We start from the raw sequence: 12,960 nt of genomic DNA, 5'->3' as shown, positions 1-12,960 counted from the left end.
TCACTGCATCTGCCTAAGACAGTTATTCCTCAAGAAATCCAAAAATTCTGTTCTCTAATTACTGTGTACTGTCCCCTCTGTCTATTGTTTGCTTTGCATTAATTTACTAATTTGCCTAAACATTTCCTGCTCATCACCATCTATATTTCCTGGTCTCCCGCAATATTCCACTAAATATCTCACACCATATACTCTCAAAGCCATTAGTGTTATTTCCACTGAGAATCTCCACCCTGAGCATGCACAATTCATCTCATTTCATGAGTAACACTCCACCACCACCACTTTTACCTTCCCTTTCCTTCTGAAATATGCTTTACCCTTTGATTTCTATCCCTGCTAGAACAACCTCATCAGTTAACTAAGTTTCACTAATACCAACAACTGTTGGAGAGGTTGAGTCAGTCAATGCCACAAATTCATTCCCTTTATTCCTAATGTTCCTAGCATTTGTATGCAGAAAAATTAATGCAGCCATTACTACTTTTCGTCATTTTCCACCTGGCTTTGTACTGTAGTGTACACCTTCTTATTTCTCAAGTCACTATCCCACACATGAGGCATTCCTACAACATTCCAACTGTGCAATTCTACTTTCCCAGAAAACAACAGTCTGTCGAAATTCCTACACCTTTCTGCATTCAAATGCAATGTGTCCTTGCATTCAGCTCTTTTCTATCCTCAAATGTACCCCATACATACTCATATTCCAGACCTATTTTCCGACACACTCTTGCTATCATCTCATTCGTCATCGCTGCTATTCTCCTTCACTTCACATTATCATACTGGGGCAACACACTCACTATCTTTCCTCGGACACGTTTCTCCTGCATTAATGCTAACATCAGCTTCAAATCTTGTGCTACATGATTCCCACTTCCTCTCAGGTCATTTGGCCCAACTATTGCATCATCTCCTCCATACTTTCACCCTTCTTCACTGCTATTGCCACACTCTTTATTGTCCTGCTAAACAAGCACTTCTCTGACACTATTCTACACACCTTGAATCATCGAATCTCCATACATGACACGCCGAACAGATTCATTCATCCTTCTTTCACTGGCATCCCTGACTCTTACAATTTCCATTCTCTGTTGTTTCTCTCCCACTCTCCCTCCTCCTCTCTCTCTCTCCCTTGCTTCCACACACTCTTGGCCTTCTGCAATTTCCTCTCTTTCATTGTTTCTCCCATTCTCTCTTCTTCTTTCCCTTGCTCTCTGATGACTTACTTCTTCACTCTCATGACTGCAATTGTCTCTCTTCCCCTGTCTCTCTGATTCTCTCACCTTCCTCTTTCCCTTGCTCTCTGACACCATTGTCATAAACCTACTCTTGTTCCTCTCAAACTAGCCAACCTCTATCTTTCCAAGATCTTCATTCACCCTTCTCAACTTGGTGTTTATTCCTTCCATCTCCTTTCTCAGGAGTTCTGGTTTTCTGCTTTCAATTGGCATTCACAAGCACAATCATGACCATCATACAAACATCTCTATCCACTAACCCAAGGCTAAATCTATATGTATGTGTTTAACATTCTCTCCAACCTCAAACACACTACTGGCATCCACAAACTGAAAATCACCAGTTTCTGAATCACTATCTTTGCTGCTACAAAATCCTGAAATCGAGACACTCTTGTCTCCTAGCTTCCCACTACCTACATTTTGTGCACACACACACACATCCATTTCTGTCTCTCACCTGACACATTTTTAAACAACAGGATGCACACATACATACATACATACCACATGCATAGCAAGCTACAAAATCATCAAGTAGGTTATGATAATGTCTTTAAATGGGAAAGGGCTAGGTGTATTAGTGAAACTGGCAGTTGCCATGTCAAATATAATCAACACACATGGAGACAATACCGAGACATTAAAATCCTTAAAAAAACCACACAATTGTACAAAAATTATGCAAAACAATTACACTTTGCAATGTCGCAAAGTGTAATTTTTTGAAATTGTAAGCAACAATGGGATGCAAGGTATTTGGTGGGGAAATTTTAAAGGAAGTAAAGGAGATGAGTAATCCGGGAGTGGTGGTGGACAAGAACCTGAAATTCAGGGGTTGCATTGCATAAGTTTTGAAGTCATCGCATCGGATAATGGCATTGTTGTGGAGGATCCTGATGTGCAGGATTCTCCACATCAGGAGAATGATCCTGACGTGCAGAGATAGAGGTTATGATAGCATTGCGTAAGGTTTCATATGGATCACTGTGCACAGATTTTGTCACTAGGTTTTCATGGTGACGAGGATATGTTAGAAAGTGATTGAGAACGCTCACAAAGGTGGTTAGTGGTTATTGTAATATGGAGTATGAAGACAGATTGAAAGAATGTAAATTGCAAGCCTTTGTGAATAAGAGGAGGGATATGATTGATATATCAATAAGTTAGTCAAGGGGTTAGCAGATTGACATGGAAGAAATTTTTCATAGAATAGAGAGAGGTATACAACAAAGGGCCATCTCTGGAAACTGTATAAAGGAGGGTGTGAGCAGAGGAGTGAGGAGTAGGTTCTTTGCATGGAGAATGGTTGGTGAGTGGAATGCATTAGCTCACTGTGTTGTTGTGAATATGGATGCATTGAAACAGTTTAAGGCATGGTTGGATGAGCATTGTGTGTGATAGTGCGTAATGCCCATAATGAGTCTGACTCCATGTAGTTGGATGTTAATAATAAAGAAGATATAATTAAAATCATTGCTATTTTTGCCTTATCCTTATCACTTTCAAATTATTTTTAGGATAAATACAAACATGAAAGAAAAACTAATGTAATTGGTAAAAAATAAGTATTAAATAGTTATACATTTTAAATTGAAATTCTTTATAGTGGTCCTGTGCCAGTTCTAGTCATGAGCATTGTCTTCATTGCAACAGTGTTTTTGCTGCACATTTGGGAAAAGTATACCAGATCATAAACAACATTAAAGACAACTAGAATTAAATTTATATAAGACAAGTAGAATTCAGCTTATATAAAAATCTCTTTCAAACAAGTAACTTATTTGTATTTTGTATTTTATCATTTGTATAGTTGTACATTGTTTTCTTTAGGTATGGACTTAATAAAATTTTATTGCTTTTGATTTTTGAAACTGACAATAAACTGGTAACTGTTATAGTTGTTTATTAAGTTATTAAATGCAGTAACTATTCTTATTGTATTTAATGATAGAAACAAGTATTTATTATTATTCAGTCAGGCGACACATCAAATTACGTGACACGTCTGCTATTTAATTGATTGATTCTCAGTTATTGCTCCGCACATGTTGCTAATATAAAATAATAGGTCCTCTTCTATCTTTTATAATAGTTCATTTGAGTTTTAGTTCATAGGCTGCAGGTACTTTCTCTTCATCCGTTTCTATCCTGAGGTTGTTGGTGCTAAAGCGTTCCAATTGTTTTTCTTATATCATCTGACCATCTTCTTTCAGGTCTTCCAGCTGAACTTTTACTTTCATATGGTTGCCACCAGTGACAGCTCATACATAAACACTGCAACACTGCAGCACCCCCAAGGGCAAAAATTAAATTTTGTTTGTGTTTATAAATAATAACAATGCTTACAACATTATATAAATGCACATAATAAAGGTTACAGCTTATGTTTTGACATTGACTGAATAATTGGAATTGTTCGATTAACGCTTTAGATTATGAAACAAATGCACTGCAATCTAATGCAGTGTCAGAATTATCACGTTCGGCCAATTGCAGCTAGACTCGCTGATATTTGTTTGCGCTTGTGATTGCACGTTACAAGTGATTCGGACACTTTTCGTTTGGGCAGTATCACTTAGAGATAAATTGTATGTTTGCGCGCGTTATTTCTGTGAGATATGAAACTTTGATTATTGGTACGTGTTTGTGGTGAGGGTGAACTATTTTTTGTGAATCTTATTTTATTTTGTTAAAATAACATATAATTATTTATTTATTATAGATACAAGACTGAATTATGATGAGTGTCACTGTTGAAAATATGAAAAGAATTATGGTATATTTTTTCAATTCTCGTTACACAAAACAAATGCACTGCGATCTAACGCAGTGTCAGAATTATTATGTTCTGCCAATTGCAGCTAGACTCGTCGATATTTGTTTGTGCTTGTCATTGCACGTTACAAGTGATTTCAACACTTCTGGTTTGGGCAGTGTCGCTTACAGATAAATTGTATGCATGCATGTGTTATTTCTGTGAGACACGAAACTTTTATTATTGGTGTTTGTTCGTAGTGAGGGTGAAATATTTTTAATAAAGCAATTTTTTAATATGTAAATTTATTTATTAATAAATTGGTTACTGATTAGGAAAAAAATAATTTTTTTTTATTTTGTATATGCAGCCACCCCACTTAAAATTTTCACCGGCCACCACTGGTTGCCACTTCAGTAAAGCTTTTGTCCATCTATTATCCTTGAGTCTTGTGATGTGCCTTGCTCATTTCCATTTCTTTCAAAGTATTTCTGTTTCAAAGCATTTCTTTCTAATCCAATATCTAAAAATTTTGTTTTAGCTTTTATTTCTTCATTTTTGATTTTATCTCTGAGTCTTATGTTTAGCAGACATCTTTCCATTCTTCTTTCTGTGTTTTGCATTTTATCTGTTATTTCCTAATGTATATTGCCTATTATGACATGCAGGTTTCTGCTCTGTATGTCGTAACAGCCAATCAATATTCCCTCTAATATTTTGCTGTGAGTGTGTGCAAAATTTGCCTGATACTGGTGTATCTATGATAGATACACCAGTATCTACTGGTGTATCTACTGGTGTATCTATCATAGATACACCAGTAGAGTATGCTTCCTTTCATCACCAGATCCCAAAATTTTAAGATTTTTACATTTAGTTGCATTAGACTGACATCCCCATTAATTTGCCAATCTGTTCAGCTTATTTAAAACTTTTGAAAGTGATACCACATCAGCACTATTAATATTAATAACCCTTTCATCTGTAAATAACTGAATATCTCCATATAACCAAGTGACAGTATCATTGACATAAGGGTTAAAAGCAAAGGTCCCAGTACTGATCCTTGTGGAATTCCAATTGTGACCTTCCTCTTCCTTGATACAGCTGCACCATACACAACTGATATCTTTTGTACAGCCAGTTTCAATCCAGTTCACTAGTCTTATATCTACCCCATACACTTTAACTTAAATATACTTATCCTGTGATACTCTACCGAATGCCTTTTGCAAAATAAAAAAAAAAACAAAAACATCAACATATCCTTTTCCCTTGTCAACTGCTCTTGTCACTTTATTTTAAAAGGTAAGCAAAATACTGAAATAAGTGCTTCTTAACATTCCCATGTTGATCTACACCAATATATCCTTATCTACCCAGTTTTATATATGATGTACTTTTTAGTTTGACATTTGCATTCTACCACCATCAATCTTGTGCAGTGGCACTCATTGGATACTTTCCCAGTAGCTAGTGAGTCTAGCTGCTGGGAAAGTTGCTATCAGTTTCTTTTCACATTATATTAAAACACAGTAAAATATGCAGGAGAATTGGCATTGCCTCTAATCAAGGTGTCCAAGATAAGTCTCAGCTCTGGCAAGAGTTCCATGGGGGAGTGGAAAGAGGGTAGGATAGTTTCATAGCATAAAGGCAGCTCGAAGACAGAGGTAGCAAACTACAGATCAATTAATATATTGGGAGTAGTTAAAGTATTGGAAAAGTTGGTTAAAGGTAAAAGCGAACAGTGGGTAGATAGGGATATGATACTTTATAGTGGGCAGCATAACTTTATAAAAGGTAGGTCCTGTCTTAGTAAGTTACTATTACATAACACCTCCAGGGAGTCCAAAGACTAATCGAGGGAGGGCACCTACTCTACAACTCTGTCTCCACCAACTTCAACGAACCGCAACTATCATCATCTACACCAATGCCACCTATCGCCCATCATCACCACTAGTATTTTTCACAAACAAATATCCATGCTCACGGCGGGATTCGAGCCCACAACCTTTTGGCTGGAGAGCGGATACGCTAACCACTCGGCCAACCAGGCAGGCCAAAAAAAACTTGCATCGGCTGGGAATCGAACCCGGGCCACCCGCGTGGCAGGCAAGCATTCTACCACTGAACCACCGATGCTCGTTAGTACTTTATTCACATTTTATTAAAATTACAGTGGAATTGGATAAAGGAAATAGCTACACGATGATACTACTGGACTTTGCAAAGGCATTTGACAGAAAACCACATGAGTAAACTATTACAAAACTTGGAGCAAATGGGTATGGATATGAAGCTGGTAGCATTGATTGTGTGTGTGTGTGGGGAGGGGGGAATGACAGACACCAGATAATAGTGTATGGTCTCTAGGAGAATGAGAGTGACTGTGAAGTACCTCAGAGTTCTGTTCTAGGGCCACTACTCCTTAATTTATATATATATCGATGATTTAGAGAAAGATTTAAGTGTGTGTGTGGGGGGGGGGGGTATTCAGTTGCTTGCTGATGATGCAAAACTTGGGAGAGCAATAGTTGACTCTTAGAAGACAGTGACATTGAGAGCCAATGCCATGCCCTGTAAAACAAAAAAAAAGCTCTTAGCAGATCCTCAAGTTCAGAAATTATGGATCCCTGGGAATTGTGAGCCCAGAGAATATTACTCCCCCTTTCTCGATGGACCGGGATAAAGGTGATGTAGGTAGCATGCAGGATGATTTAAACAAATTGGCATTGTGTGGAAAGGATAATGATTATCAATTTAATGTTATAAAATGTAAGATTATGCACTTCAGGTTGAAAAGGTTACATGGGTGTTATAATATTGATACAGGAAATTGACGAGGCTAGGGCTTTGGAATTATGGTGGACAGAGAATGGAAGTTTAGAAGGCATGTTGCGAAAGTTGGTGAAATAGCTTAAAGGGTTATTTGGATATTGTTAAAAAAACATGCTAACAAGTAAAGATAAGGAAGTTATTATCCCTCTTTATAAGACTACTAGCTGAGCCCTACTGTTTTACCGAGGTGAACTTATACTGCTGGTGGTCACTTCAGGGTATTTACTTGAGTATTTGGTGCTGGTTCTTTCGTTATGTTGTAAAATTGTAAGTATTATTACATTTCTCTGTAAACAACATTAGAAGTTTCATCATTCTCGACAAAAATAATTAAATCCTCAGGACTGCTAATTCAAGAACATGTTACATATAACTGCCCATGTACAAATATTCACCTCTTATATGTAAACCTGCATATTTAAGGGTCTGTCGTTGGGCTTTATTAATCCTCATTGCAAAGCAAACTCTTATTGGAATATGTAACTGTTTGAATGCAAATGGATAGTCGGAAGGAATGAGGGGTATCCAAGGAATGAAGACAGTTTCTCCGATATCAGGACCTGTAAACATTGCAGCTTTTATCATATTCGGTTTCAACGATTTTGCTTGAAGCCTAGTTCCATTGCAAAGATTTTTTTTTGGGGGGGGGGATGCAGATTTAGGAGCAGCATAATAGGAACACCTGTTTTCAATTTAATTTCATGACCGGGAAATCCAGATGGATTAAGCAAATTTAAAAATTCCATGATAAAATGAACTGCATTATCTTCATCCACAGGAGTATCTACTGATTTGTAAACACTAGCAGACATCTATGAATCCTATTAAGAATCAACTCATTCATTATTGACATGGTGTCATTTCAAAGTGTGAGGGTAGCTCTTTCCCTGAACCAAGAAGGTGACTTTTCTGTTATGTTATCAATAGATGGATAGACACTATGCAACAGTTTGTCTGCAGTTCAGACTATTTTCCCAATATTTAGTTGTGTTAATGTAATTTTTCTGTCTCTTTGGTGTACTTCACCATTGACAATTTTTAATAATTTTGGGCAAAGGAGTGTGCATTAGAGCTTCCATGTAGGTGAACACTTATATTGTTTTTGAGAGAAAACTTCTATATTTGATACACCCTTTAGTAAACCATGCTGTTCATTGCAAAGGAACAGGCATAGGTTAAACTAATAAAGGGTTGATCATGTCTCAGCAATTTGCTCATTGTTATAATTACCAGGGGTGTTCAACCTGTCGATCGCGGAGGAGCGATTTTTGGTCGATCTCTTGTGTATTCCTCCTTACAAATTTAATTAAAACTGAAAACATAATATTTTATTTATCCTTATTTTGTATTATTTTTAATTCGCTTTAAGTGTATTGCTATTGTTTATTTATTTTTCATTAAAATTGTCAAATCGGTAATTTCCTTAAGTCCGGGTAAATGAATTAATTTGGATCAGTGGAAGTCATACAGCGAGCCGAGTGAATACGATTATAAGCAAAATGGAAAAACTCGATTGTAGCTTAAATATTAAATATTCCAAAGCCACATTACATCGATTTTTTACTTAGGTCACGTCCCATGTGAATATTGTAAAAAAATAAACTTTGTCTCGGTATAGTTTGTATTAGATGTTTTTGTAAAAAACTCTTTTGAAGCTAACTGTATATACTGCTTTAATAAGAATATGTTAGAGTGTTAAAAACAAAGGCAATGTTTTTGTTGCCGAAGCTATACATGGCAGCATTAGAAAGATTGTTATTGAAACTTGTACGTTTGAGAAAGGCTTGCAGGCTCTAAGTGTAAACATCTCTGAAGTCAGTCAGAAAGAGTTCAAACAACTTTCTGATGGCCGGCAACTTACAATCAAAAGAAAGCGGAGGAGAACAAAAGGCATGCCGAACTTGAAACTTAAGATGAAAGACTCATACCGATTCTTTGGGGGTTGCCAAACTTCATGCAAGGTCTCAGAGGAGGCCTAATAAAAAGGGACTGAAGCAAGCAGAAGGGGTCCCAGTTCCAGAGTTGCTGTCAGAGAGGAGACTGCCCGGTCCAGAGTTGCTGTCAGAGAGACTGCACGGATCCACGTTGCTTGAGAGAGGAGTTTCCCGCTTCCAGAAAGGAGCTTCTCGGTTCGAGACGCCGCTAGAGAGAGACTACTTCTAGGCCGCAGATAAGGTTTCAAATTGCTGAAAGGAAGAGATCCAATTGCCAGAGAAAAGTTTCCAGGCCAGGTTAATGTCAGACATTCACCAATGTGTTGCGTTTTCATTACAATTTGATGAATCAATCACTTCACTGATATTGCTCAGTTAATGGTATTTATTCGCATGGTATTTCAAGATTATTCAAGTAAAGAAGAACTTTTGAAACTTATACCATTATTGGGATGGACTAGGGGAGAAGACATTTTTTCGGCATTTGATTAATTTGTGAAACAATGCAAACTTCTGCTTTTTAAACTTGTGTCTATTACTACTGATGATTCTCTTGCAATGATAGGTAATAAATCAGGCTTCATTTCATTATGTAAAAACGATGACAAATATCCAGATATTTTAATACCACTGTATTATCCACCAACAAGTACTGTATAGTAAGAGATTAAACACAAAAGATGTTTTGGATATTACATTTAAAATTGTAAATTCTGTTCGAGGAAAAGCCCTGCAATGGCGATTATTTAAATTACAGGCAGATGATGATAGGGAACTTCTGTTGTACAATAATGTTCGCTGGCTCAGTTTTTGGCTCAGTGGCATCAATTTTTAGAAAGATTTCTTGTATTAATTAACGATATAAAAATTTTTCTTGATGAAAAAGGAGATATTTATTTACAATTGAGTGATAAAAGATGGTTGTTACACTTATCATTTTTAGTAGATTTCTGTGCAAAATTAAACAATTTAAATTTAGAGTTACAAGGTAGAGATAAAAATTTAATTGACATGTTAAGTTCAATAAAAAGTTTCCAACAATACTTCTTTTTATTAAAGAAAAATATAAATGACTGCGAATTTAGACATCTCCCATATTTATTAAAATTTTTTGAACAAAATCAAGAAATGCTTCGCTGTGATTTAAAAGAATTTATTCGTGAAATAGAATCAGTTGAGGAAGAAATGATTTAAAGATTTTAATAAAACCGAAACGATTGTGTCTTTTATCAATAATCCATTTCAAGAAAACTTGAACATCACAGAAATTTCAAATAAAATTAGTGGGCTGTTTGATATAAACCAAGCTGAAGTAGAACTTGAGATAATAAACATTCAGAATAGTTTACATTTAAAATCAATAAACAATGAAGTCATTTGGAAGTATGCACATGAAAAATTCCCAATATTAACTGATATTGTGCGAAAAATTCTGTCATGTTTCGGATTGACATACTTGTCAGAATCCGCTTCAAATATGACCGTCATAAAAAATCAATTAAGAAACCAAATTACAAATGATCATTTGAGTGATTGTCTGCGATTGGCCACTTCTTCATATCAACTTGACTATGAAAATATTGCGAGGTCCAAACAATGCCAAATTTCACATTAACTTTTTTTTTTTTTTTTAATCAACCAGCATTTCCTGTAACTTGTGAGTTTGTAATCAATCTGTTGTTTTTTCTAACTTTGGTTTTCCAAAATAGAGAAATATTTTATTCCAATATATTTGTTTTTTTTGTTGTATTAAAATATTTGTTATATTAAAATAATTAAAAGTGATACATTTTTAAATACACAAAGTTTTTAGTTGTGTGTTTTTTTTAGTTGTTTATTTGTGCGTAATCAGATATCAGGTTGGGGAATCGGGATCTGTGTAAGAGAGTAGATCTCCGAGTAACTTTTTATAGAAAAGTAGCTCGAGTAGTAAAAAAAGGTTGAACATCACTACTATATAGCATCCCTGATTACCTCAAGATGACCTATTGTTCTCTCTCCTCCTCTTCCCCCATCATGCTGGGAAAAACTTCTACATTAATCTGATAATAACGGATTCAATTTATCACTTAACCTAATAATCATTCCCATGTCCTTCATCTTTTCTGTCTTGTCTAAGATATCCCCACCAAATTAATACCCTGAATACCATCTTTGCTTAATGAATATTAAAATCTTAGTTTGAAACATTGAACAGGTAACTAACCTTATGTGCCCATCCCCCCCCCCCCCAGTCTATTTATTCAAATCGTGTTAAGTCATAGCATCTGGTCTATTTTTCATAGTTCTTCCCGACATTGCATCATCTTCATCTGCAAACTGCACATCACAACTGCACATCACCATTTAAATCTTTCCCAATATCATTAGGATACAAGATAAGCATCGGTGAGTCTAAAACAAGCTCTTGAGACATACTAGTAAATTTCCTCTTCATTTGTGGATTTTGCTTCTCCAAAACTTTCTGATCCCTGCCTGTAATAATTTTGTAATATTTTTTGTTTAATAAAAAATAAATAACCTCTCCAACAAGATTCAGCACTGTTAATCATTTTGTGGAACTCCTGTTGACTTATTGGGACCTAGCATTAAGATAGTGGGTGAGTAAATTTTTTTTTCGTGGTCAGTAGGGTTTTTCATAATTTGTTGAGCTCTGTATACTGAACTTTACAAAACAATAAAACATATCAAAGAAGAAAGATGAAAATTCACTTGTAAACTCATACATCAAACGATTGAAAACTCTCTCATCCTCAAAAAAGGTCAAACATCAATAAACAAATACTTGCAGTTAAACTACAAGTTAGGAGCATAACCAGAGATTATTTGGGCTAGATGTAACATGGCCAGATTCTGGGGGAAACAGGTTAAATGTTTTACTCTGCACAATACATACTTTTCTTCAGAGTGAAAAGTTTAGTCAGCATTTTGTGGATTGCTTCCTCGCCTGTTTTTTTGAGTTTCGGCTCTGACTACATCCCCTCTCTTGCAGCTTTGAGTGTTCCACATGATTTCCGGTGTAATGTGTGTGGCACTTCAGTGTTTTTTTTTTGCTACAGCAAATTATCTTCTTTGAAAAAAAAAGCTACTATTATTTTGATACACAAAAAATGTGAAGTAGAAGACTTGAACTGTCTTTGTATATATCACAAGTAGTCATTCTACTATGAGCAATATGCAAAATGTTTACAGAAGTCTAGGTCCATAGTTGCTGGCCTGGTTGACCGAGTAGTATTTGCCATATTTGCTCTCCATCCAAAAGTCCATGGGTTCGAATCCGGCTGTGGACGTGGATGTTTGTGATTGTCTGTGAAAATACTAGTGGAAGCAGCGGGCAGTAGATGGCATTGGTGTAGATCAGTGGTTCTCAAACTGGGTGGCGTGGCACCCTAGGGTGCTGCAAGTATGCCACAAGGGTGCTGCGAAATTTTGAATCGTTTATTTGAAAAAAGCAAAATATTCAATTGCCACAAATAACTAAATCAAAAACAAAAAAATTATCATTTTTTGTATCACTCTTATATTATATCCTGGGATTTCATTAGATCGCCGCGTGTCATAGTAACTAGATATGTGATGGCACATAAATACTGGGGAAAATGAACTAATGAATGGTTAGTTGTCCTGCTGTCTGTTTTAGTATTTCTCTGTTCAGTGTGACAAGTATTATACATGATCATTTACCCTAAACAAAAATCATGAGTCTTTTGTCGTCGGTGAGAATAAACAAAGCATGATATTAAAGTCATTAAATTCGGTGAGTAGAGGTTTTTCTTATTGTTATATATTCCATCTATAATGAGAGACATCGTAAACAAATGTTTTTCCTTTTTCCATCCAGAAAAAAAAATTATTTACTTGAAATAAATTTTAAAATAAAATATTAAAGTTACATATGCCCTTCAAAATCCTGAATAATTTTTTCCTTAAAACAAGAAGTGAAGATTCTGACGATCAAGAAATGTCTACTTGTAGCAAAGTTTACGAACCAATTCACACTAATAAATTATCAAAAACTGATACTTGCATTAATGAAGATTTGACTATTTTTAACGTTCAGCAACAAAAAAGCACTAATGAAACAACAGAAAGAATAAGTTCATGTAAACAGGGAACAATGAAAAAGAACGTAAGAACTCGTTTATATCAAGAGAGCTATCTAAAAATGGGATTTACGGTG

The 12,960-nt window shown here is 35.6% G+C and overlaps 1 protein-coding gene and 1 non-coding gene across 2 annotated transcripts in view; one reads left to right on the top strand and one right to left on the bottom strand.

The window, feature by feature from the left end:
• Positions 1-2,990, top strand: part of LOC150099071 (protein transport protein Sec61 subunit beta-like) — a 45,424-nt gene extending 42,434 nt beyond the window's left edge. The window contains exon 4 of the mRNA XM_090405272.1: positions 2,857-2,990. Coding sequence (XP_090261398.1) covers positions 2,857-2,944 — 88 coding nt within the window. The 3' untranslated portion in view covers positions 2,945-2,990. The remainder of the gene's footprint in view (positions 1-2,856) is intronic.
• A 3,089-nt stretch (positions 2,991-6,079) lies between these two features.
• On the bottom strand, positions 6,080-6,150 carry TRNAG-GCC (transfer RNA glycine (anticodon GCC)). Its single transcript has one exon. It is a non-coding gene; the product is annotated as a tRNA-Gly (tRNA).
• Between the last annotated feature and the right edge of the window lie 6,810 nt (positions 6,151-12,960).

This window comes from Typopeltis vanoorti, chromosome 15 (genome assembly GCF_054136105.1).
Source record: "Typopeltis vanoorti isolate ZY-2024b chromosome 15, IOZ_Tvanoo_1.0, whole genome shotgun sequence".
NCBI lineage: Eukaryota > Metazoa > Arthropoda > Arachnida > Uropygi > Thelyphonidae > Typopeltis > Typopeltis vanoorti.
This window is presented reverse-complemented; position numbering and strand designations above follow the sequence as displayed.